The sequence below is a fragment of the Aulonocara stuartgranti genome, assembly GCF_965226115.1.
Source record: "Aulonocara stuartgranti genome assembly, chromosome: 12".
NCBI lineage: Eukaryota > Metazoa > Chordata > Actinopteri > Cichliformes > Cichlidae > Aulonocara > Aulonocara stuartgranti.
Genome location: NC_138948.1, coordinates 10,498,405 through 10,522,999, shown reverse-complemented (window position 1 = coordinate 10,522,999; position 24,595 = coordinate 10,498,405). Strand labels below are relative to the sequence as shown.

The 24,595-nt window shown below is 38.6% G+C and overlaps 3 protein-coding genes across 5 annotated transcripts in view; 2 read left to right on the top strand and 1 right to left on the bottom strand.

The window, feature by feature from the left end:
* Positions 1-592: 592 nt before the first annotated feature.
* On the bottom strand, positions 593-5,223 carry LOC309719345 (uncharacterized protein). 2 transcript variants are annotated; one of them, XM_082555395.1, is made up of 2 exons: positions 4,991-5,223; positions 593-3,809 (listed from the first exon to the last, which is right to left on the bottom strand). In XM_082555395.1, the coding sequence occupies exons 1-2, from the start codon at positions 5,040-5,042 to the stop codon at positions 2,875-2,877; spliced, it is 987 nt and encodes a 328-aa protein (XP_082411521.1). In that variant the 5' UTR covers positions 5,043-5,223; the 3' UTR covers positions 593-2,874. The 2 variants fall into 2 exon arrangements, with proteins under 2 accessions (XP_082411521.1, XP_082411520.1); XM_082555394.1 differs by having other exon boundaries at positions 595-3,809; positions 4,546-5,092.
* Positions 5,224-5,341: 118 nt separating this feature from the next.
* On the top strand, positions 5,342-11,099 carry cenatac (centrosomal AT-AC splicing factor). The gene is made up of 11 exons (XM_082555396.1): positions 5,342-5,612; positions 6,865-7,031; positions 7,681-7,779; positions 7,873-7,939; positions 8,257-8,319; positions 8,620-8,687; positions 8,797-8,911; positions 9,024-9,054; positions 9,553-9,654; positions 9,885-10,017; positions 10,735-11,099. The coding sequence occupies exons 1-11, from the start codon at positions 5,496-5,498 to the stop codon at positions 10,841-10,843; spliced, it is 1,071 nt and encodes a 356-aa protein (XP_082411522.1). The 5' UTR covers positions 5,342-5,495; the 3' UTR covers positions 10,844-11,099.
* A 1,699-nt stretch (positions 11,100-12,798) lies between these two features.
* atosb (atos homolog b) overlaps positions 12,799-24,595 on the top strand; it is a 30,725-nt gene continuing 18,928 nt past the window's right edge. The window contains exons 1-2 of one of the 2 annotated variants that reach the window (XM_082555528.1): positions 12,799-13,193; positions 19,051-19,167. The gene's annotated coding sequence lies outside the window, so the exon portion shown is untranslated. The remainder of the gene's footprint in view (positions 13,194-19,050; positions 19,168-24,595) is intronic. The other variant, XM_082555526.1, reaches the window with a different exon arrangement.

Genomic DNA, 24,595 nt, shown 5'->3' with positions numbered 1-24,595 from the left:
GCCCACACTGCTGACCACAAAAAACACACAGAGTGATCTCATATTTCCTCCCAAAAACCCCTGAACACTGTTTTATGTACTTGTGAAATTCTTTCTATGGAACTGTAAAGAGCACTATGATCAATATTTACATATATAAAGCGATACAGTGGTTGCTTTAATTAAATAGTTTGAAAGAAAGATAAGAATTAAATGCATGAGTTTCTCTTTCCAGTATTACATGATATGATATGCTATTATATTATATGATATACTACAGTATTGTTTGGACTGGCCACGTTGATGGCTGTGGAATTAAAACACGATGCTTTGATGTTTTTTAAGTGCATAAAGGGAGGCATAGGTTAAGTTGTTATAGGTGCACAGATGCTAAAAACAGGTCATTTTGTGGGCCATAAGAACCTTGAAGGACCTAAGATATATCTGCAGGTCAAGTTTGGTTGATCACATCCTGAGCTTGTAGGACAAATTGGCAGACAGAGAAAGAAATACTAATACAAAGATGTTGTATATTATAGCTCCTCAAACCAATTCATGTTGCTGTGAGGAACAATTTGATGTTATGGAAAGATAACAGTGCTGTGAGTGAAATAAAAATGCAAAACACACACAGGGATATAGTCAAACTGAGCATTTAGTGTAACATTACATAGATATACAATAATTTCAGGGCAACAAATACTGCAAAGAACAAAATAAACACAAAATGCCAAAGACTTTCAGACTGCATAGATGGCTCTTAGGATTCTTTTTGGTATCTAAATATCTGTAAATGGAGATGAATACAGTAAAACAAGTTATATAGCCTAAAATACTGACTGGGCAATGCTACCTTTATTGTCTATTGTTACTTCAATAAATCAATCCCCTTAACTAATTTTAAACAGCCACTATTAACTTCCTTCATTAGTTAAACAACACGCAAGTTTGATAAAGACATAAACATGTTTTACATTTAGATCCAGCATCATGTATCTTAACTGTTTTTCTCTACAGTACACGTTACAAGAGGTTAGCTAAAATCAGCCCTTGCTATGTGCTATATATATATGTAATAGTGTATACTGGCGTGCAAATTTACTAAGTGAAAAGAAGAGAAGAGAAAAGCTAAAAAAAATAAATAAGCAAACAATACTGTAACTTCTGTAAGTATTTCAGTTTTGTTTTTTCTACCATTTGTTAACAGGGAAACTGTAACGCTGACAAGTAAAAGGCTTTCTTCACTGTGTTACCATAAAGTAGAAACATTCACATGTAACCTAATGAATGCTAGGCTGGCCTCAGGTATGTAGAGCAGCCTCAGAATAAAAACAAGAAAGGCAGATATAAATATGTTGTAATTAACAAATTCATGTTGAGGGTTTCAGTGCTTTCAAAAGTTCCACAAAGCATCTCATTCACAATTACAGCAGAAATACACTGAGAGACAGCCTGCTGTGCATTTCCTTTTAAATGATATAATGGATCAATAATCAGGAGCAATAAGCTAAACAGTGACTTTTTGTAATGAGAAACACCAAACATAGTCTGGCTCTAACTGCTAAACTTGTAACTGGGAACATTTCAATCCAATCACCTTGTGTCACACTGAACTGTGCACATTTTTGCTCCTCGCTAAACAAAATAAAATATCTCCAAACATCAGCTGGAGTTGTATGAAATTGTGATGGGTATTTCGCAACACTGTTACTAGATACTTTTACTTTTGGACTTTAACAAACAAACAACACCAACACAAAAAAGCAATGAAGTTACAAAACAAATATTCATGAGCTCTCGAAAAGAAGACGTACAGTTGCATACGAACATTCAGGCACACAGAGGAAAATGGCGTATACTGTTACAATTAGAGATATTTTATTTAATACAGACACTGTGGCGTGTGCATGTCTTCTTCTAAAGGCAGGAACTCTAGGCCTTTGAAGCCAGCCGAAGCAGCAAATGGTATTAGTTTGCCAGCTGAAATTTGACCAGCTGACAAATACTGTGAACAGACTTGTAAAAAGAATTTATACGATGCAAGAGATGGATATAAAGACATGAAGGCACTTCAAGCATGAAAATCTACTATTCCAAACCCTTATGTGTTTGAAAAGGAGCTGCAGGAAGGTTTTGCTGACACGTGAGTGAATGAGCATCATGCATCACTGAGACCTAATATGCCAACATGGTCCTGACGTACACCCTCATAACAAAAGTCAACATCTACAGAAGTCATGTGGTGACTGGGTCAAGAAATCAAAACTGGGTTTTTGCAGCTACAGTCACCAAAGACGTGTTTGGAGACAAGGAGGAGCAGCTTTTCATATATCAGACCCCCACAACCAATCTGCAAGGCAGAGCGGGGGGAAAACAAATCATAAATCCCTTTTACATTCCCCTCTAAAAATCCGCTGTGGCTACGCCTTGTGTCAATGTAGTTTTCTATAAGTGGGACTTTTCCATCTGTGCTCAACGAATGAGTGTGCCATGACCCATTTGTGCCCACAGCTGATGGTTCTGCCTTATTTGTGTATCCCCTAAACAGGTTAATGCTTTTTAAAAAGTCCTAACACTTATTATCAAATGTAAGCATTGAAGTAGAAGACTGAGGTGTAATTAAATATTAGTGGTTTGTTTTAGTCTTGAAGTGAAAAACTGAAACTCTATATTGTATCTATATTTGCATATACAAACACTTACTGTAGTCGAACGAATGCAGCCTTAGATACCGTATCAAGCTTGATGCATAAAAGAATCATTTCACATAATTGCTGCACACAAAATTATAAAATTATTGCCTTTGCAGATTTTTCGTGTGCTGTTTCTTTTACATATAGTCTGGCAAACGTCTGGCTTCACACATGGACTTACAAGATAGCTGCATTTGAAATGTCACATATTTTGCAAGAATACGGTTGCTCGCCCGTGTGTTTTTTTCATGTGAACCAACAGAGTAGAACGACTCCTGAGACATTTCCCGCATGTTTTGCAAGAAAAGGGCTTCTCGCCTGTGTGGATTCTGACATGAGCATCCAGTATTGACTTCTGATTAAATCTTTTACCACAGATGTTACAAGAAAATGGCTTCTCGCCCGTGTGAGTTCTTTTATGGACGTTCAGTATTGACGTCTGGTTAAATCTCTTTCCGCAAATGTTGCAAGAATACGGCCTCTCGCCTGTGTGGATTCGTTTATGAACGTTCAGTATGGATGTCTGATTGAATCTTTTACCACAGATGTTGCAAGAATATGGCCTCACGCCCGTGTGGATTCGCAGGTGTCTGATTAATTTGGAATTAAATGGAAATGTTTTTCCACAAGTGTCACATTTGAAAGACTTTTTGCTTGCGTGTGTTTTACAGTAATTCATCAACATTGCAGGATTATGTATATGATTGCCTTTGTGACTTATCTTCTGTGGTTTTGTCTCTGCATTTCCAATTGACATACAATCCTCAGGCTCGTCTTCTTTGTCAGGGCTTTTAGATAAATAGGAACTGTGAGAAAAGAGCTGGTGGTTGGTATTTAGCTCTGCTTCCTCTGAGGTTTTAATAGATATTTTGACTAAGGAATGTTTTTCTGTTGCACTTACTAATTCACTCGGAATCAATCTCAAAGTCTGATCTTCAGCGTTGTCACCTTTCTCATAAGTAAGAGGCACAATGCAAGTATCAGTCTCCTGCTTCAGTACAAGATGCTCTCTGTCCTGACTAGCGCAGAGTTCCTCTTTAACCTCTTGATCCAACCTGGGGTTCCTCTCCTGGAAAATGGGCTGCTGGTCAGAGGCAAGAACCTCCTCCTCTTTACAGGCAAGCTGATGTGGGAGCTCTGGTGGGATAAGTGAAACAAACAAACAAACAAACAAAAAGTTACACACTGACAGAAACTACACAGATTTTGCTACCCACCTAAAAGTTCATAAATATTCCATATACTGGTGTGTGCAATCCAATGTCAGTAACAGAAAAAAAGTAAAATAAAGAAAACTACCCAATAAAACACGTTTGAGGTGGAAGGGATTTGAAACAAATAAATAGCATTGTAGTTGCCGCTCAATTTCATGTTGCCAAATCTGATATTTTAAACAATGTTGTAGAATAAATTTCAGATTTTCTTCCGTTTTGATTGATCAAAAAACGAAAACATTTAAGAATATGCAAAATTAATTTACCCTTTTTAATTTTGCATATTTATTTCCTATCTTATTCATAGCCTTTCCTTTTTTTGTTTTCTTTAGGTCACGAGTAGTTGTCCAAGCATTTCACTACATATCGTACTGTGTATGACTGTGTACGTGACAAATAAAATTTGAATTTGAATAGAAAAAATGCTTAGCAAACACCGACTCCCAGTTTTTCTCTCACACTGACAAAGATTATAGACTGAGGTCGGTTCGACACGTGCTGTGGTAATAGAGGCACGTTCATATTCCCATCCTCACAACCCTGTTGGGATAAAGAAAACAAACTAATAGGACTTTAAACGAACAGGATCTAATATAAGTCTAAAGCCTCCATTATTTAACTGCAAATTATATCAAACGTGTAATTAAGGTGTTGCGGACCTATCCTGGGTAACTTCACCGCAGGTTTGCAGACGATGTCCAGCAGCCTGCGCTGACGGCTGATCTCTTCTTCGTACTCGAGGATAGTTTTTTCAAAAGCGCTGAATATTTCTTCAGCAGCAGCAGCTAGTCGCTCGTTGAAAAACTGTCTAAAATGCTGAACTGAAGGCATTATTGCCTTGTTACACATATATTGTTCCCACGCACAAGTCGATGTTTACGCCACCAGCCCAGTTTCTGTTTACTTCCGCTCGGTGTCACACTAGAAGATCCGGCTTTGGAAGCGAGTTCACCCTTTCATTCCTCTCCCTCCTAGTAGTTGATCTATTCCAGTCGCTTTCACGGGGACTTTTAGTTATTTTTTTCTGCGCTGCTGTAATTATACTACGTATCTTTAAGACACTTGGCATGAGGTAGTTTCGTTAAAATGTAACGGTGGACATGCCTGAGCATCCACTCAAAGCAAATGTCTCATCAGTAGTTCTCTTTCTGAGCATGAATACTGCTGCCGTCTTTGATCTTCTCACTCTCCACGTTACTTCCACTGGCTCGTACAGTGTTCCGACACTGAAAGTCAGGCAGCTCTTCGTTCCGCCTTTACTTGTTGCCTTTTCATTTAGCAAGAAGGCTGTGCCGCTACTATCTATGATCTTACTCCGCTTTTGGTATATAGTCTACTTTAAATATGATCAATATTCATAGTACTAAAAGTCTTTTCAAAGACTTTTGAAAGTCTTAACACAAAGCCCGTTCCTCTGCTTCAAGGGGGAAGTATTTCTGGACGGAACTACGTCCTGCAGCAAAGGCTAACTTACGCTAAGCTATGAGGGGTAGCTGCTGTGGTGAAGGGGGATACGAGATAAACAAAGACAAAACTTACGTTTGGTTTTAGGTCGGATCTGGTTTCATCTCGGTTTCGGTATATATTTGGTAACTTCCACAGAATCTAAATGGGTGCACACTACTGTGCCATTTGTAGACAAACAACATTCAACGGGAAGGGACACATTTTCGGAAAAACTCATCAAAGTAGACTCAGAGTGGTTCTCCTTAAATTCACAGAAAAGGTATGCAGATTGTAGATTTTTTTTTAACTGATATTTGATATTGAGAGTAGTCTGTGTTTTGTGCAGCATGATCTGACCCTGGTAGAAGTGATGGAGGCAAACTGTTGTTAAAATCTTAGATTGAACTCTTTTCCTTCTGAGTAACATTAAAAAGTATGATTCCCAAGTTGTGTAGCGAAATATTGTGAGTCCATTATCTTCTTTATTATATGTATATGATTTTAAGTCTACAGAACGGCCACCATGAGGTGCGTCAGTATTCATAATAATCATAACTCTGATACCACCAGCACGTCACGCGTAATGTGCCCTGCTTCTGATTAAGTAGCTTGAGATCATCCTTTCATATCTAATGCACGATACAACTTAAATAACTTTAAAGCATCATAATTATTATTATTAATATTACTATTATATTTTTCTGATTGTGTATTATATATTTTAACAATTTGTTTTTACTCGATATACAACATCTGTATATATCATTATGATATTACCGTTATATTTCTTTGAAATCGGACAGTAATATAGTCTGATTTATTATCATGTATATTACATATATTTTTCTTTATCAGTAAGGATTCAGACTCGTTCCCTAAAACAATTTATTTGAACAAATATTTAAACAGTTCATTTATATATGTCCTCAAATACTGTAATGTACATACTTGCATAGTATGTCTTTGCATGTCAATAAATTTGGTCTATTTTTTTGTATGTACACAGTAGTTGGAGATTTGCACATGTTAGTAGCAGTTTGGGGATTTTCTTGTTATTTATTCCTGTCCTTTTTTACCAGTGAAATAAATACATCCTCATTATAAAGTTGTTTTCAAGTCTTTGAGAGTTTTATCACATTATCTTGTATTTAGCCAATGCAGCCTTGATCTGAAACAACACAAAATCGACAATAAACACTGACATACTGCCATTAGTAAATGTCATCTTATTTAGAGATGGGAGTCAACAAGGCCAATCTGAGAACTACTGTTAGCTTTTCCTGAATCAGCTCTTTTAGTTCTTTTGTTTTGTAAGCATATATATAAATATATAACCCTATATAATTCAACAGCACCACAAACTACACTCTCCAAACTGATTATATATATTTTTTAAATTTGTATTTTTTAATTTGAATAATAATAAAAAGTAATATTTAAATGCAACAGTAGAATTGTGTGAAACTGTTTTAGCTCCAATCAGAGTCTAACTTTGTCAGTTTTCTATGTCTGCTTCATCCACTGTCTCCCAGGTGAAGGAAGCTCGCCGAACACTTAAGAAACCCCAAGTAGAAAAGTTTGATTGCACCCAGCACAAGCAGACATTCTGGTGCTACTGCTGTGGGTGTGAAATTGAGAAAAACGTTACAGATGGCAACATGACTGTCCTTTATGGAGGCCTGTTAGAACACATGGCCACGTGAGTCTTACTTATAAGGTTTTATTCACTGTATTTTGTTTTGTCTGGAACCATTTTGATTGCCTTTGATTGCTCAGATTTCTTCAATTTCCTTTGCTGTTTTAAAGCAATCCATGTCTGGAAAAGTGTTTTAACACATTTTCAAAAAACTGTTTTTTGTTTTTTTTTTTCATATAAACTGCATTTAAATGCGTATTACTTAACTGGCTGTGTATACACATGCTGTTGTAAAGAAGAAGGATAGGGTTAATTGCTTACGTGTGATGAAACAGGAAAGATCCTTAAGTGACTGATAAGACACAATCAGGAAGAAAACGCTGACGCCTGAATTACTGTTTCCATTTCTTCCTGTTTATGTGCCAACTTGCAAGTTGAGTTTTTAAAATATCTTTAAGATGTTTTGTAGACAAAGACTACTTTGACTACGATGACCTGGATGACTGAGAACCTTCACAGACTTTAAGATGTTTCCCAAACCTACACATGCAACAAAAATATGTAATATGTCCAGAGGTCACCAAGACCCATTTGACCACAAAACATACATTTCTCAAACATTTGCTGAATGAATATAGTACACCTACTTTATTTTTTCATATGAATTTATATGAGAGTGTATTTAAAGTTTTTCAACTATATTTTATTTCAGCCCAGAACACAGGAAGAATACACACAAGTTCTGGTGGGACAATAAAGCTGACCCGAAGTTTAGAGACAAAGTCATCGTCACAGAAGAGGAAACGGAAAGGTAGACCTACTGAGCCATAAGTATTCAGACATTATTAAAGTTTGTTTGTAAAATTAAATGTATCTGCATTGACTGTTCTGTATTTTTCTTTAGGTTTAAAGTTGAGGTGGCAAAGGCATTGGAATCATTTGTGGAGAATGAGGATGAATACATTAAACAGGTATTGCAACCTTGTTTTTAAATGAACTACATATAGCATTCTGTTTTTGGAGTAGTGAAGCACAGTATTGATAAATGCTAATATAGTTACATATATAGAGGTGTTTTAAATGTTCAGTTCAATTTATTGCTGAATTATCCAGCATCTCAACATCTGAAAGTCAGCTCTGAAATGCAGATGTAGTTACTTAGAGACTGTTTTCATCCTTAGAGTCATTTTTCAGTATAATTAGTGTCTTAAGGAAGGGTACATTATCCAGGTTTGAAACCTTTTGTTGGTAATTATTTTTTGTTTTCTCTCTTTTTTTGTGACTGCAGCATGCTGAGCATATACGAGCCCAGGAAAGGCATCGCCAGGAGGTCTTACAGTCACTTTTAGAGGTTTGTTTTCCAACGATGCTGTGGCAGTATCCATCACTGTGGCATTAACTGGTGTTTGTTTGCACGTAAGATTGCAAATTCCACCATTCTTCAGCTAAATAATTGTAGGCTCCTGTTTAACTCTTGAAGAATAGTGTGGCTGGTTAACCTTTTGGTGTAAGAAGAAGGGCACGAGGTTTATATTAACATTTTGGGTAATGTTGTGTGTAAGGATTGTGATGATAAAAGCTGAAATGAAACATGATTAGATGTCAGACTTCCTCTGTGAACCACTGTTGGCTTTTCCTGAATCAATATCAGCGTGATGCAGAGCCTGAGTTGTTAAACGGACCCAACGGCACAGACTCATCTGTAGAGAACTCTGTCAGGTAAACCATTGTCACATCTGCAACACTGTAGCTATTCTACACTCTCATCAGTCTCACTTCAAATGACTTGTGTTTTTGTTTGGGGATCACCTTGTCCTTTGGGCAACAGCTCACAGTTTATGTGTCAAGGATCAGACCAGCAGGCGGGGAGCAGCTTTGTGGACTCGATGGGTGAAATGCCGTGGACTCCAGCAGGACACGGCCTGACATTCATAGGTTATCAGGTAGACTGGCAGCTTTTATTCAAAAAGTATTCACTCATCTATACATATATATATGCAATGTTATCATACAAATGCAATGACCTCACATGAACGCTTTTTTTCTCTCATACAGGATTCATCGAACAGTGGAAACGTTCATACAGGTACTGTGATGTATGACTTGAGGTGGCGGTGAAAAAAATATATATATGTGGTTGTGCAAAACAACTGCTTTTGAGAGTTACGCAGAACTTTTACTGTTCCTGCTATTTATAACATTAATACATATAAATTCAGTATATATACTCACTGGGAACATTATTAGATTCTCCTTGCTAGTACCTTAATTCCTGGTAGCATAGATTCAACAAGGTGCTGGAAAGATTACTCAGACATTTTGGTCAATATTGAGATGATATCTTGTGATCTTGTCCCCAAACTTGTACATCAGACATCTGCTTAGTCATATTGCATGATGAATTAAAAATAAGTGCTTAATGATGTTGACCTAACTGCATTGTGTATCAGTGGACAAACTTTGGTTTCTGTTAAGCTAATACATTGTTTACTGGTTTCCTGTTGTGTTTTTCAACCTTTCTGAAGCTTCTGCATGAAACTATTTTGTCTGCTTGATGAAGCATTTTAACCTGTGTGTGCTGTAGGTGCTGTCCCTCCTTGGCTCCAAGATGATCCTGTAGAAGGGACCTCCAGAACTGCTGCAGAGCCAGAGATTGGCCCATCACTCCACGAGTTCCTCAAACATAGTAAGGACGATGATTGCTATCATCAAATGACATGTAGCAGTGTCAAGCATTTGTTGCATCACTGTCATTTATAAGTAGCATTTTCGTAAACACTAGAGCTACAATCATGAAGCTGCTGTTGCTGGAGTTAGTGTGAGGAATTAAAAATAACATATCCACATAGACTTGTATAAAACCAGTTAAAAAAATCTGCCTGTAATGGGAGTATAATGACATCTCGCTTTTGCCAGAGGAGCAAGAGAAGCTGAGGAAGCTTCCTCCGAACAGAGTGGGGGCCAACTTCGATCACAGCTCACATACAGACGCCAACTGGCTACCTTCCTTTGGTAGAGTGTGGAACAGCGGTCGACGCTGGCAGTCCAGGTTAGTTGACAAAGCTCTTCATTGCACCTGGTTTCCATATATGGTGTTTTGGGACATGTTTGGGCAGAGGAATGACTACAGAGACAGGAGAAAATATCATTCAGATATTTTCAGTGTTTTATGTTTGTCTGCACTGTTAGCCAATAGGCCACATGATCCTCAATGTGTCTAAAATCTATGGTGTTTATATTTGTGTTAAATTTGCTTTCATGGGGATGAAATCATGCTATCACTTTTTAAATGTTAAAGATCTCATCAACACAAGGGAAATATAGCCCACCTGTTTAGATTCATACAGAAGATCAAAATATTGTTTAATATCCACCAGATTCTTGTCTGCAAGATGCTGATGCATTAAACGTTTTAAAGTATGACAGTCACACGTCAAAATGACCAGTGATGTAGGAAAAGCTAACCTTCAGTGGACTTCATTTTATCATTGTTGTACTGTAGAAGATGACTTGAATACTAACGCCATTTACTGCAAGTCAGACAATACTAAGTTTTGTTTCTGCATTTTTTATTTAGTGTGTAATTTTGTATTTTATCACCTGGAAACTCAGGAAAGCTGCAAAAAAAGCCTGAAACAGTTTAGCACTTTACTGCTGAGCCAAATTTGTCCATATAGGTTTTTTTTCTGTTGTTTGAGATTCAACTCAAGTAAATTAGCTTTTCTTGTCAATGCATGTGAATATGTTTTTGTTTTTCCCACAACAGGCACCAGTTCAGGCAAGAGGAAGGGCAGAAGCACAGACAGAAGAGGGGGAGGGAACATGACACAGAAGGGTCAAAGAAGATAAAAACAACTGATCAGCTGAACACTTAATATTTAGCATGGCGTGTGAGAATAGAGAAGTGATAGTGATGTATATAGTGTGTGACTTGTTACTTATGGTTATAATGAGTGTTTAAGGAGCTGGACTGGAAATGTTTAGGTTGATAAGACACCTGTACATGCATGGCAGTACATGTAATTGTATTCAAACATCTTTTCAAAAACCCAAATTTCAAGTATTGCTATAAAGACATTCATTTTGTATTATAAGTATTGGCTATTCTTTATTAAAGAAAAGTAAGCTCTGTTTTTTGTTTTATTCTTTAATAAAAAAAAAATTAACTGCATGTTGCACTTATAGTATAAGTGAGGACATTCACTTATTTAATCAACTGTAAAGACTTTTATCAAGTCCTGGATTCTGATCAGCAGTTTGCTTATGCTTAGATCTGAGGGCAATACGACTGTTACAGCAAGTAAACAGAAGGGGGCGCAAGGAGCTAAACTAAAAAGCACCTTTGTGTGCCAAGATGAAGCTAACACAGGCATGGTGCAGTTTGTCATTTTTAATGATAAGGTTCTTTTCTGTCTTTATGTGACAGGAAAATGTATGTGATTGAATACTACTGTGCTTGTTGAAGCAATGCAACCGTGAAAAATAATACACATAATAATAACAGCTGTTTTTACCAAATAATAAGGTTTCATTTCCTTTTTCAGAGAATGAATTACTGGAAAATGTTTGCAGACACCGCATGCAAATTTTGTCGCTTTTGGATAAATGTCTTTAAAAAAAATCTGTCATGACCCCACCTTTGTGGTCCCACGGCCAAAACTAAAAATAATCATGCACCAAAGATATTCTGTTAATGGGAAATTTCAAAAAGAAGTTGAACAAATGATTGATACAGCAGCACTTCCTCTTGCAGTGCATTATAAATACACCAATGTTAAATATCACCTTTATTAACGCAGAACAGAGAGCACTGTGACGGTATCATAACAGTTGTTATGTGGTTACCACCATAATACCCATCAAGTGTACGCTGGATCTGAGAGTAATATATGAACAATAACACATCTCTATTGTGTGCCTGTGCATAAAGTTCAGATAACTTTTAAAGAACATAGGAACGCTGATATGATACTCGGAAAAGGACATTTTCTCTTTGCCATGCACAAAGGGGAGTAATCCACTTTTCCTCAACACGTGTGATTATGTGGTACACGCTTTTTAAACTCGTGCATTAATTATTTTTTGACAGATTAGAATTGTGTGGTAATTAAAATAAGAATAAATGACTCATTGACTGATTTAGTAATTTTGAGTTTATTCAGTAACAGACACTGGGTTTATTACTAAGAGATAAAGTACTGAGAAGTAACAGCCAAGAGCATCAAACTCAGTATCCCATAGTCCAGGCGCAGAGCTTAAACGCAGTCTTTTTTTATCTTTTTAGGCTGCATCGTCGTCACAGAACAGTATAATCAGGCCCCAGTGTACTCTGGGTAGATGGGCGTGGAGTTCAGTGCAGCTGCAAGGGGATACATGTTGCTGAGCTATTCTTAGCTCTGTGACAACATGCTGATTTAGAGCAAATGGAAGGAAAAGAAGGGGGTTACCTACAGTACTGTGAATTTAACCAGTGCATAAATACAAAAATAACTAAATGAATTACCACGCATCCGTGACAGTAATTATTAAAGTCTTATTTTTTAACTTTAATTTCGTGTCATGTATTATTTTAAACACTAATGGATAAAACAACTGTCGGAGCTCCAGCACAAAAAGCTATCCTTGGCACTGAAGACTAGGAGGGAAGAAAATGCACGTGTACTGGGCGGCTCTTGGGGTAATCCTTAGGCCAATCAGAGAACAGTATGTTTGAATAAATCTGCATAGTTTAAAAAACTACAAGTGATGATTGGTTAAGGGAAATCCAAGCGGCGAATCGCTTAAATGACAGGCGCTCAGCTGGTGAATAAGCCCCGCCTTTGGTATTTTTACACGCAAACCCCGGAAATCCTGTTACTTAAAGGGACAGAGGAGGAATTTAAGGCAAAGGCTGAAACAACGAAAACAGCTGGGAGTGCACGAAAAAGACTGGCACAGAGAGGAAGGGAGTTAGCTTTGTTAGCTAACAAACTATTTGGACTATAGAGTGAGAGGACGAGTTCAAGACTGTCCGAATATTTTACCTATTTGATATACGGTTAATGTTGCTAACGTCTTTTAGCTTCGAAGTCGATTTTCGGCCCATAACATCAGCTACCTAGAAACCGACAACGCAGCAGTCAACACGGCAGACAGACAGTAGAAAGGCCAAACTCCCAGACTGCACGGACGTCACTTCAGACTGCCTGGCTGTGTTTGATAATCTGAGTCTATATTTTTCGTGAGGTGAGTAGACTTCGAAATCTTGAAATGTGGCTGGTTGCCTTCCCTTTAATCTTCTGCATTGTGTGTACTTTAAAGGTAGGGGTTTGTTGAAATGGGTTAAGTTATATCCTTTGCATTGTGATCATGCATAGAGATTCCTTATCATAATTGGGAGTCTAGCAGAAGAATGAGCGAAATCCAGCCTGATCCAGCTGATGACCTGACAGTAGCTTGCATGATGTAGGGGGCGTTCCCCTGCTTTGTCTGCCTTCCTCACACTTTCTTTATGTGTGCACAGTCTGCATTGGTTGGGGACAAAGTGCTAGAATTTCCCAGTGAAATCCCAATGCATAAATCAAAATTAATAGTGTGCGTGGCATTAAAATGATTATGAGATAAAACGGTTTTTATTTTTTTTAATTATTGTAACTGCGCACTGTGCTCCTGGGATTGTGCATATATGGGCCAGGCAAGAAGGATCAACCAGCAGCGGTATATCTGTGAGATTGTGACTGTAGCTCAGCGGGTGGAGTGATGATGAACATTGTACAGCTAATAGAAGAGGGCATATAACTGATTGCAGTCGGTGTATTGTTCCCTTGGATTGCACTTGGGAGTTGCATTGCATCATGCATTGAAGAGTATTGATGATGGCACAGAACCTTTGTCACATGCATATGCAAATAAATAAATAAATATATAAATGTAACAAATCAATGAGTCCTATATTGCACTGTTAATATGCTAGCTGCAGTGCACCATCTCTCATTGTCCTGACAAGCAGAGCATGAAGGCAATGACATACACATTAGGCATGTGTGTGCAGTCTCACACTGCATCATCTATAAAGAACACGTGCATATGGGAAAACAGCAGCTGTCTTACATGTATGGAAACTACAGATTTTTGCACACACTGCAGCACCAAATACAGCTGCGGCTCATTATTCTTCTTCTCTTGCTTGTCCATGCATTGCTCTGACAGCCACCCCCCACTATTCTGTCTGGGAGAAAGCAGTGGGCTTTTGTCCTCAGCTGAGTGTGACGTCATGTAGATCTTTGCTGTATCCAGCCCCGAAGGCAAGATGCATGTTGTTCAGCAGGCCTGGGTCTGGGCTTGTCCCATGCTCAAACACCTTTTACTTAAGTTCCCTCATGCTTAGGTACACAAGGACAATTAAAAAAATAAAATAAAAAAAAAAAACACAAAATGAATTCAGTCTATTCAGGTGAGATAGAGAAACTTGGATAATCCTCTCACATTCAAAGAAAAGGAAGAGAGGGAGTGATCAAATACAAGAATGGATAAGTGTATCAACCTCCATGCATGAAAAGAAAATAGCCAGAGGAAAGCCCCCGTTGTGTTGTTGGGGTTTTTTTCTGCTTCAAAAAATTTAGCAACCAACACATTCAGCCAAATTAAATGAAATCAAATTGCATGCTTCTGTGCATACTAAGCAGGCAAGAGCGTTGAGTTAAGCAAGAGTAGGATCATGAGTAACAGTCTGTTTTTCAATGGTAGTTTGGAGGGCCACCAGTATCTATTTAGGCTAAGGGAATGAATGATTCTGTCGGAAGAGAATAAAATAAAGTCCACAAAAACAACATTACATACTTTTGCATACACTCTATCTTTGAGCAAATCAAAAATAACTTTTGTATCATTTGTCTTATGGTGGTTTTCGTCTTTGATCACGATTGTTCTTTAGCATTTCTACCTGGCAGCAATTTGATTGTCTGTGTAAAAAGTGGGGGTGGCTATTAAATGCGTTGAGCAGATGAAGGCTTGTTGATGAAGGCTTGTTGTCAGCTCTCCAGTGTATCTCAGCAGGATTTGATGCCAGAGATTACAGATGATTGTGTGGGTTAGATCGAGTACTCAGCACTGCTCTGGGGCTATATTGATCTCTAGTGTGTATGTGTGACTGAGTGTGCCCAAGCACGACTGTGCTCTATCCTTATGGGAGCTAAATTATGTTTATTGAATAACAATAAACAAAAAAATACTAGGCATAAATTATTAGCTTTAAGAAAAGAGGAATGCAACAAATAAATTTAGATAATAAGTATGCACAAGAATTTGATGTGACTTTTGGTACTAAACCACAGAAAGCAGTGACCAGCTGACAGGAATAGTGTTTCTCATTTTAAAATGCAGGGAGACTACCACTGTTGGGTCTTCTGAATAGAGTTTTCTTTTCTTCAGTGTCACTTTGGGATTCTACTTGATAATTAAAAAAAAATCTATATGCAATGGACAAGATCAAACACAAGGATGAAATCTCTGTGATCTCAGGTCGTCAGGTAGCACTGCACTGGTGGCGCATATGACTCTGGAAATGACTGCATAGGCTTGGGAATACTTCTGACAACCACTATCAGTATAACTAAACATGATTCATCCCCATATGGAAAAGATATATATAAATCTTATAACGTTTGTATCTGTCTTGTGTGAAACTTGTATGAAAAGCATACAACACTGAAAACAGATATAAGATCCCTTGAAAAATTATATTAATGAAACTTGTATGTTTTGGGTACTTACTAAAACAATATATGAAAGTAATGAGAAAGCGGCCACTTTCATGAGTAAATCATACAAGTTTTTACTATTTCTTTTCCATATGTGTCAGTACATCTGAAGTCAAAATTCTACAACGCAAAAGAAAACAATAATAATAATACATTTTATTTAAAAGCATCTTTTAAGACACCCAAGAACACTTAACAATAGAATAAAACACAGGACAATGTCAAGACAAAGAACAATAAAAAAATGTGAAAAAAGAAAATAAATAAGATCGTCTCTGGGACTGACTTCATTTATAAAGAACGGACCAAAGTTTAAAACTATCCTGTGATTTTAATAACCAAAGTATTCTTTTTTTTTTTTTTTTAATCTGTCATTATTTTTCCCAAGGCTAAATAGGAGAGGCCACAGTTCAAAAGCCAGATTCTGTAACAGCGTATGAATCAATTAGTGCATATAGCCTGGGTAAGTTGCACATCTATGACGGTACCATTAATGCCATCCATATATCTCTTTCAGGGAAGGCCTTCAGTATTGCATAAAGATGATGTACAACCTCACTCAGAATGAGGAAACATTTTTGTTTTTAAATGTACAGCAGCTGGGCTCCTCATTTCCCAAACACTTACAAAGTGTTGTAAAAAGAAGAATTAATGCAACAGAGTAGAGAAACATGCCTTTGCCCCAGCTTTGGAAATATCCTTACCTGACTTTGTCCAGAGAGCATGTGTAAAAAGGGCTTGGTATACACATTAATCAAACTTAGCTTCAATCTTACCATTAAAGGTCACACAGTCCTCCTAACAGTCTACCAGTAAGAGGAAGTGGTTAGTTCTCTTGCAATCATACAGTGTCCCTGTGTTTCTATTACTGTAGTTTTCAGAAGAATCAATGTGGAGGTTATTGAAGAAAATGCCAAAGAATTCTGTGATCCTTGGAACAAGTTGGCAATGTTACAGTGGTGGTCACGGATAGTCAGAACTGTGACAGCTTTGCAATTATGAAGACTCAGGAATTATAAACAGGTCAAGTGTATATTAAATGTTGCTCAAGTTGCTCAAACAGCCTAAAAGTGTTCACATGTTCCAGTTTGCCTTCTTGTCAATCTAAGATTTTACTTTTGATTGCTCTTGTAAAGGGAAGATACTGCGTATTATGCTGGAGTGGCTTGAATGACACATCTAAGGTTTCATCTAGCGTGGAAGCAGTTTGCAGTGACACGGTAGAGCAAAGTGAATTACATTCCACAACTTCAAGTAACTACAGGTGAAATAACTGCTGGTGATCAGTATTTTAAAAAATAAATAAATGATCTCAAATACATGTATTTTTGTTATACCAAGCTGCTTTGGTGTCTGCTCTAAGTTAAGTATGTAACATCTTTTATAAATGACAGACATGTCTCCAATTCTGTGTATACGTGTGTTATATGGGCATTCTAAATAACTATGCAAATAGACAAACCAAAAATTATTGTTGCAGTATGTACAGCTCTAGAAGAAACATAATGATGCATTTTAAAACTACCTTAAATAGTTACCAATTAACTTCACAAAAAGTGTGTTAAGCAATAATAGGAATTGAAGATACTCAGTAGGTTTTTCGACACATGTTGGAGAATTACACAGTTGCGTTTTTTGGCTTAGGGTAAACTCAAACGAACTCCATGATGTTGAGATCAGTGCTTAGGCCTTACCCATCTGTTACAGAACACTTTGTTTTTCTTGCCACCGAACATAGTTTTTATGACACTGAGTGCAGATTGAATTTGGATAAAGTCACAAGTTTCCATGATGGTATTGCATCATCTAAAGTACTTGAAGCATTTGTAAATTACTCTAAGCTGTTCGTCCCACATTGCTGCTTGCTTGCTTTACATCTTAGAGGCTCAACCAAGACAAGTTCAAACTTTTGTTCCTTCTGAGAAAATATCTCCTAACCTAGACCTTTTCAAGACCATTGACAACACAGTTGTGTTGCCAAGTTTGATAAATGACCTAGGAATGACCGTGGTATTGATAGATTGTTAAGCTCTGCAAATATTGGTGTGGCAGGCCACTCCTGTTGATGTATTTGCCTCCCTCCTTGCAATGGAGGTTGCTTAAGTGTCATCAGGCTTTCATAACTAATCTAGTAAACTGTTGCCTTTTTGCTGTTAAACCTCCCAAGTTTCTCCATAGCACTTCTTTGTTCTTTACAAAGGCATTCTGTTTCTGCCTATATCTAGTTTAAAACTAAGTGAAACAATTCCTTGATAAAGATGCACTTCGTACTCTGTACTGTACCCTGGTTCTTCCATATCTTACATATTGTGTGGAAGTGTGGGGAAATACATATAAAAATACAACTAATCCATTAGTCACAGTACAGAAACGAGCACTGCGTATTATTCACAAGGCTGGTTATCTAGATCATACTCACAAATTCTTTCTTCAGGAAAAGTTACTTAAATTCCAGGATCTGGTTAATTACAATACATCCATAATTTTGTATAAAGCTTTTACTAAACTTTTACTGGCAAATTTACAAACTAGATTTGAAATTCGAGAAAAGGTTTATAATGTGAGAGGCTTTGGAGAATTCAAATTACCCAGAACTCGAACAACCCGTAAAGGCTTTTGTGTGTCTGTATGTGGTGTGAAAATCTGGAACAGTCTGAGTTTACAATTGAAACAATGCAAAAATATTCATAGATTTAAATTTCTCTACAAACAGTTGGTCTGGTCACAGTATACTCAATGATGGGTTTTAGTGTGCTCTGTAATGTCTGTCCTCTTACCATTGCTGGTATGGATTCCAAAATAAAAAATAAAAAATAAAGTGTGCGTATGTATGTACATATATGTACTTGTGTGTGTAGATATATATGTATGTATATGTATGTGTGTCTGTTACTTGTAGTTATTACTGCCTGTTACCTGTGGTAATGCAATTTATAATTTATATATTCTGTATTCAGTTATGAAGGCTCTAATTGTTGGTTGTGAGCTGCCGCTTAGATGCTTGTATCTGCCCGGGGCTGTTGATGGGTCTGTATGCAATGATGGGCGTAGCTGCGGGAAGTTTATTGGTTTTTTTTGTTGATGAGTGAGTATAGGGGTGGGATTTAATAAGTTTTCTTCGTCCCACTCCTTTTTCAGGCAAGTTTTGTTTTTTGTTTTGTGTATTTTATGTTCAATATAGGTATTTGTTGTGCCTGAAAATGAATAAATGAATGAATGAATGAATGAATGAATGAATGTTAACTTAAAGGGAAGCAAGGAAAACTGCTCCTTGTTACCACAAAGCTTATGTTGTAGTAGAGAGTTTTACCCTCTTCTTCACCCTCTTCTATTCTTGGTCCAAGGTGGTGGAATGAGCTATTGGAAACAGATTAATCATCTAAAGCAGTCTGGCTGAGCTGGTCCTGTGCGGTATCGTTTTGAGCTGGTGGCTCCATCCCCAGTATCCCCTGAAACAGGAGGTGAGGCAATACAAAAGAACTGATTGAATCAGGATGGGATACTATCCTGTCATCTGCAGCCACTGCTGAGCCTCATGAGGGTCTGAAGGAGAACAATGGATTTTGTTGCTGCTGCAGCTCACCTGCTCCAAGGTTTGATCTGTTGTGCATTTAGCGATACTCTTCTGTGTATACTGATTGCTATTTGAGTTATTGTTGCCCTATTACCTTGAAGCAATCTGGCCATTCTCCTCTGACCTCTGACATGAACAACAAATTTGTACCCACTGCTAGTCACTAGATATTCTCTCTTTTTCATCATTCTTTGTAAACCGTAGATGTGACTGTGCTTGAAAATCTGAAATACCAGAACAGCCTGTCTGGCACAAGCATCCATCCATCCATCCATCTTCATCCGCTTTGTCCGGGGCCGGGTCGCGGGGGCAGCAGCCTAAGCAAAGAGGCCCAGACCTCCCTCTCCCCAGCCACCTCCTCCAGCTTATCCGGGGGAATACCAAGGCGTTCCCAGGCCAGCCGAGAGATATAATCTCTCCAGCGTGTCCTGGGTCTGCCCCGGGGCCTCCTCCCGGTGGGACATGCCTGGAACACCTCACCCAGGAGGCGCCCAGGGGGCATCCTTGTCAGATGCCCGAACCACCTCAGCTGGCTCCTTTCGATGTGGAGCAGCAGCTGCTCTACTCTGAGCCCCTCCCGGATGGCCGAACTTCTCACCCTATCTCTAAGGGAGAGGCCAGCCACCCTTCGGAGGAAGCTCATTTCTGCCGCTTGTATCCGCGATCTCGTTCTTTCGGTCACTACCCACAGCTCGTGGCCATAGGTGAGGGTAGGGACGTAGATCGACCGGTAAATTGAGAGCTTCGCTTTTACACTCAGCTCCCTCTTCACCACGAAGGACCGGTGCAGCGTCCGCATTACTGCAGCTGCAGCCCCAATCCGTCTGTCGATCTCCGGCTTCCTTCTCCCATCACTCGCGAACAAGACCCCGAGATACTTGAACTCCTCCACTTGTGGCAGGAACTCATCCCCGACCCGGAGTGGGCACTCCACCCTTTTCCGGCTGAGAACCATGGCCTCAGATTTGGAGGTGCTGATCCTCATTCCCGCTGCTTCACACTCGGCTGCGAACCGTTCCAGTGCGAGCTGGAGGCCTTCACCCGATGAAGCCAACAGAACCACATCATCTGCAAAAATCAGAGATGAGATTCTGAGGCCACCAAAGCGAAAGCCCTCCGCCACTTGGCTGCGCCTAGAAATCCTGTCCATAAAAATTATGAACAGAACCGGAGACAAAGGGCAGCCCTGGCGAAGCCCATCACCCACCGGGAACGAGTCCGACTTATTGCCGGCAATGCGAACCAAGCTCTTGCAACGGTTGTATAGGGATCGAATGGCCCATAGCAATGGGCCAGACACCCCATATTCCCGCAACACCTCCCACAGGACACCCCGAGGGACACGGTCGAATGCCTTCTCCAAGTCCACAAAACACATGTAGACTGGTTGGGCAAACTCCCATGCACCCTCAAGTATCCTGGAGAGGATAAAGAGCTGGTCCAGTGTTCCGCGACCAGGACGAAAACCGCATTGTTCCTCCTGTATCCGAGGTTCGACTAACGGACGAACTCTCCTTTCAGCACCCTGGCATAGACTTTCCCAGGGAGGCTGAGCACAAGCAGCATCACCATATTACGAGTCACTTAAGTCACCTTCCTTTCCCTTTCTGTTGCTCTGTTTCAACTTCAACAGGTCATCTTGACCAGGTCTTCATGCCTAACTGCCATAAAATATGGTTATAAGATCTTTACATTTACAAGTAGCTGAACAGATATATCTAAAGAAGTGGCCAAAGAGTTATCATTTAGCATTTATAAATAAGTCTCCTTGAACAAAACATATAAACGCATTGTATTAATGTAGTCTTGTGAGTTAGTCTTGGAAAGAAGACGTGTAATCCTGTGCATTACATTGGTCACTTATGAGCTTTCCATTTTGTTCTTATTGTGTTGCCATTACTCAGGGGAACAAGTGTAGCATCAAAGCCCTCCATGTGTGCATAGTACATATTCCCATCTGTCTTGTGGATTCTGGGTATGTAGGACACGCCTGACTTGCATGAAATTTTACACTAAATTAAAAAAAATGACTCCAAGGCAGCGACGCAGAGCTGATGTTTGCAGTATACCTGTATAGTGTAATTGGAAGTATGTAGGGTTTAATTTAAACAGTTTATTGTACATCACCTACCAAGTCTTAGGTCTGCCAACATTAAACAAATATCCACAACAGTGTATTTCCTACAGCCTTGAGAGCATTGTAGCACTTTGTGTTGTTTGTATTTCTAAAATAGGCCTATAAGTGATTATCTCTGACTTTGCGTACTAATGGTTTGGTTGTGTTGGTATGCCATGAAACAAATGTTCTGTCTGTATGTGTGTATTACTGGCTCACCTTGCATGTCTCACCAGAGCAAGGGAAAAAGCTTTTTTGTTTTCTCCATACTGCATTGATAGTTCTGAGCAGGATCCCTTCTGTGTATAGCCTGATTCAACATGCAGGACAAGCAGCCACCAATTAGGCTGAAGTGGACACAGGAATTATAGCAAAGGAGAGAGCAGAGGAATGACGTGCAGTAAACGTGAGCCAGGAGTCACACCGACGCAGCTTGTGACTTACTCAGCCATCAGGGTGGCTGTCCTGTATGTTTGGTCAGTTTTCTATAGACACTCCACTCCCACTGCCTGGTTGTCTTTGGCAATGGATAATGGTCCTGATACAACTCTAATATGTCCCCATATTTTTACTTTGTGGCATAATATTCACAATATTATTTCCACTCCCCTGACTGCTTTATAATTTGAGTTGGAGTTTGTTTATTGGCCTGATGGGGGAAAAAAAAATTGCTCTTAGTTCTCCTCATTTCTGCTCTACCTACACATTGTGTTTTTACAAAAAAGAAATTTGCTGCTTGCTATTTATAACACCACAGACCCGTTGTACGCAAATAGTGAATGTAAAATGGATTTACAAGTGTGTCAGTGTAGAGAGATTATTTTTGATCTCTCTAGACTGACTTTATTATGCTAAAATACATTTTTGGAACCAGATCATGTTTATTTTTAATGAAAGTATCTTAAAGTGGGTGTAGCCTAAAACAGAGAGCTGCAGTTATATTGCCAAAGCTTCTCATTATTAAGTTCTGCTTAATAACCGCAAATGCGTGTGTGGATGTGTGTTAAATGGATCTCAGGATTAACCCTAGTCAGACGTCACTCTCTACTTTACACTGAAACATCACCGACATTTAAGTTGATGAGACGTCCTATGAATGTGTGTCTACCAACATGCTGTTATGCGACTGAATTCAACATTTTTCTCTAAGTCTGTGTGCTTTGCTGCTTGTGTTTTCCTTTCATTCTGCTGTTGATTGCACACTTCCTGGAAAAGGTGGGTGTCAATGACCTCTAAGTGCCATCCTAATCTTCTCAGCCATCCGCTTTGGTTAGTAACCAGTTATCTGTTGGATTAAATGGTTAAATAGTGACAGTATGATTGTTGGATGAACTACGTGGTATTTGTCCCCCCCCCCCCCCCCCCCCCCCCCTTCACTGCCAAGATGGTACTACATTCAGCCTCTACCAGTCAGAATGGTGCAACACCACCATGCTATGTGAATTTCCTAAGCATGAAAGGCAAAAAAGAATTGGTTCATACTGAAAGAAGATGGACAGGAAAAAAGTACCCGAAGGCTAGGAGGAGGAGGAGACAGAAACACACAGTCACACACACACATTTCCTGTCCTGTGTGAATAGGCAACATATTTCTCTGGAACATTCCATCCTCTGAGCTGGCCTAGCCTGTCACCAAGACTCAGGGTGCCACACTCCTCCCCATCATATTTTCCCCATCCACTTGATTTCTTTCCTTTCATACGTTTTACATTATCTCACAGTGATATAATCAGAGTTCTGAAATGCGGTACGATTGATACACAGGAAATTAGTTTTAAAATGCCAAACAAACCAACAAAGGGAACTAATGTTATTTCAGGAATGATGTATAAGAGTTCAGAATGGGTTAAAATGAAATAAATAAATAAATAATCTTTTTTTTAAATTTATAGTTTATTTATTTAATTTGGGAAACTTACATTTTTTTTCTACATGCTCTGCATTTCAGTTCAGTTATTTTGAATGTAAAAAGTGCACACCTTGTAGAAGTGCCCAGTCTCATTAGTCCACTGATGTGTAGAAAGATCATTTAATAAGAATGATCAACATACAGTATAGCTGTGTTTAATGTCAATGTTTTAAAACTACTTGGGCAGATAAACGTGTGTATTTTGTGAAATATCCTAAAGCGTTAATAAGCTTCTCAAGTTTTGACCCACTGGCATTAAAAGACATGTTGCATCTTCCCTGCATTCATCAATGAGCTCTTACTCATTGTGGGTTCTCTACTCTCTACTACTCTGGCCTGACTTTTACATGACATTACGTGACTTGAGTAAACAGACTGCCCCTGTACACATCTGCGGTTTTTGTTTTGTTTTTTAATCCTGTTACTTCCGTCCTCCTTTATTGTCATGTTTACTTTTTGACCATAACAATTGTTTGACATCATATCTGTAATTCTGTTGATCCAGCTATTATAAGGGCATTACACTATGGAGCTGTATAATCGAACCATTGTGTTTAATTGGTCATATAGATCTAGCTTATTTGCTAGATCTATTTGCATAAAGTCAATTGATTACCCTACAAACAGAGAAAGCACCTGTACCTGAACTTTCTATCTGTGGTAAAGTCTGCTGTGGAATTATAGCACTCAATCAGGCAGGTAAAGACCTGCTTCAAAAGTGCTGGTTGAAATAAGAGCCGAAATGTTTGAAAATAGGAAACCTCTTATTGTCACTATGTATTTATAAACCTCTCTGCATTTAATCATCCTGTCTTCCTACCCTTACTCCAACTGGTGACGGCAGATGGCCGCCCCTCCCTAAACCTGGCTTTACTGGAGGTTTCTTCCTGTTAAAAGTGAAGGGTTTTTCCTTCCCACTGACGCCAAAGCGCTTGCTCATAGGAGGTCATATGATTGCTAGGGTTTTCTCTGTTGTGTCATCGTAGGGTCTACTTCATAATATGAAAGCAGAACTAAATTCATCTACATACCAATTAGGTCATTAGTTTTGCTTTTAAAGAATTACATTTTACAGCTGAAGTTTTGCAGCACTAAAAAAAGGAGGTTGTATTAAAAAAAAAAAAAGAAGTTTGAAATTGCTTTAAATGTACCTTCACATTTCACCAGAGGGCAAAAAGTGTGATAGTAATTATCAGCCACCCTACAATATATGTACCTTAGTCTACCCTTTACTGGCAGACATTCATGTAATTGTTACAGTCAAGTCAGAGGCATTGCATCATAAAGTTT

What these genes read in the sequence shown, in the direction of transcription:
- LOC309719345 (XM_082555394.1), bottom strand. Translation starts at nt 4,735, where the DNA reads ATGTGTAACAAGGCAATAATGCCTTCAGTTCAGCATTTTAGACAGTTT. An exon ending in GGTGAAGTTACCCAGGATAG is followed by an intron (nt 3,810 to 4,545) that starts GTCCGCAACACC and finishes TTATCCCACCAG; the next exon opens with AGCTCCCACATCAGCTTGCC.
- cenatac (XM_082555396.1), top strand. Translation starts at nt 5,496, where the DNA reads ATGGGTGCACACTACTGTGCCATTTGTAGACAAACAACATTCAACGGG. An exon ending in CTGTTAGAACACATGGCCAC is followed by an intron (nt 7,032 to 7,680) that starts GTGAGTCTTACT and finishes ATTTTATTTCAG; the next exon opens with CCCAGAACACAGGAAGAATA. An exon ending in TCTGTAGAGAACTCTGTCAG is followed by an intron (nt 8,688 to 8,796) that starts GTAAACCATTGT and finishes TTTGGGCAACAG; the next exon opens with CTCACAGTTTATGTGTCAAG.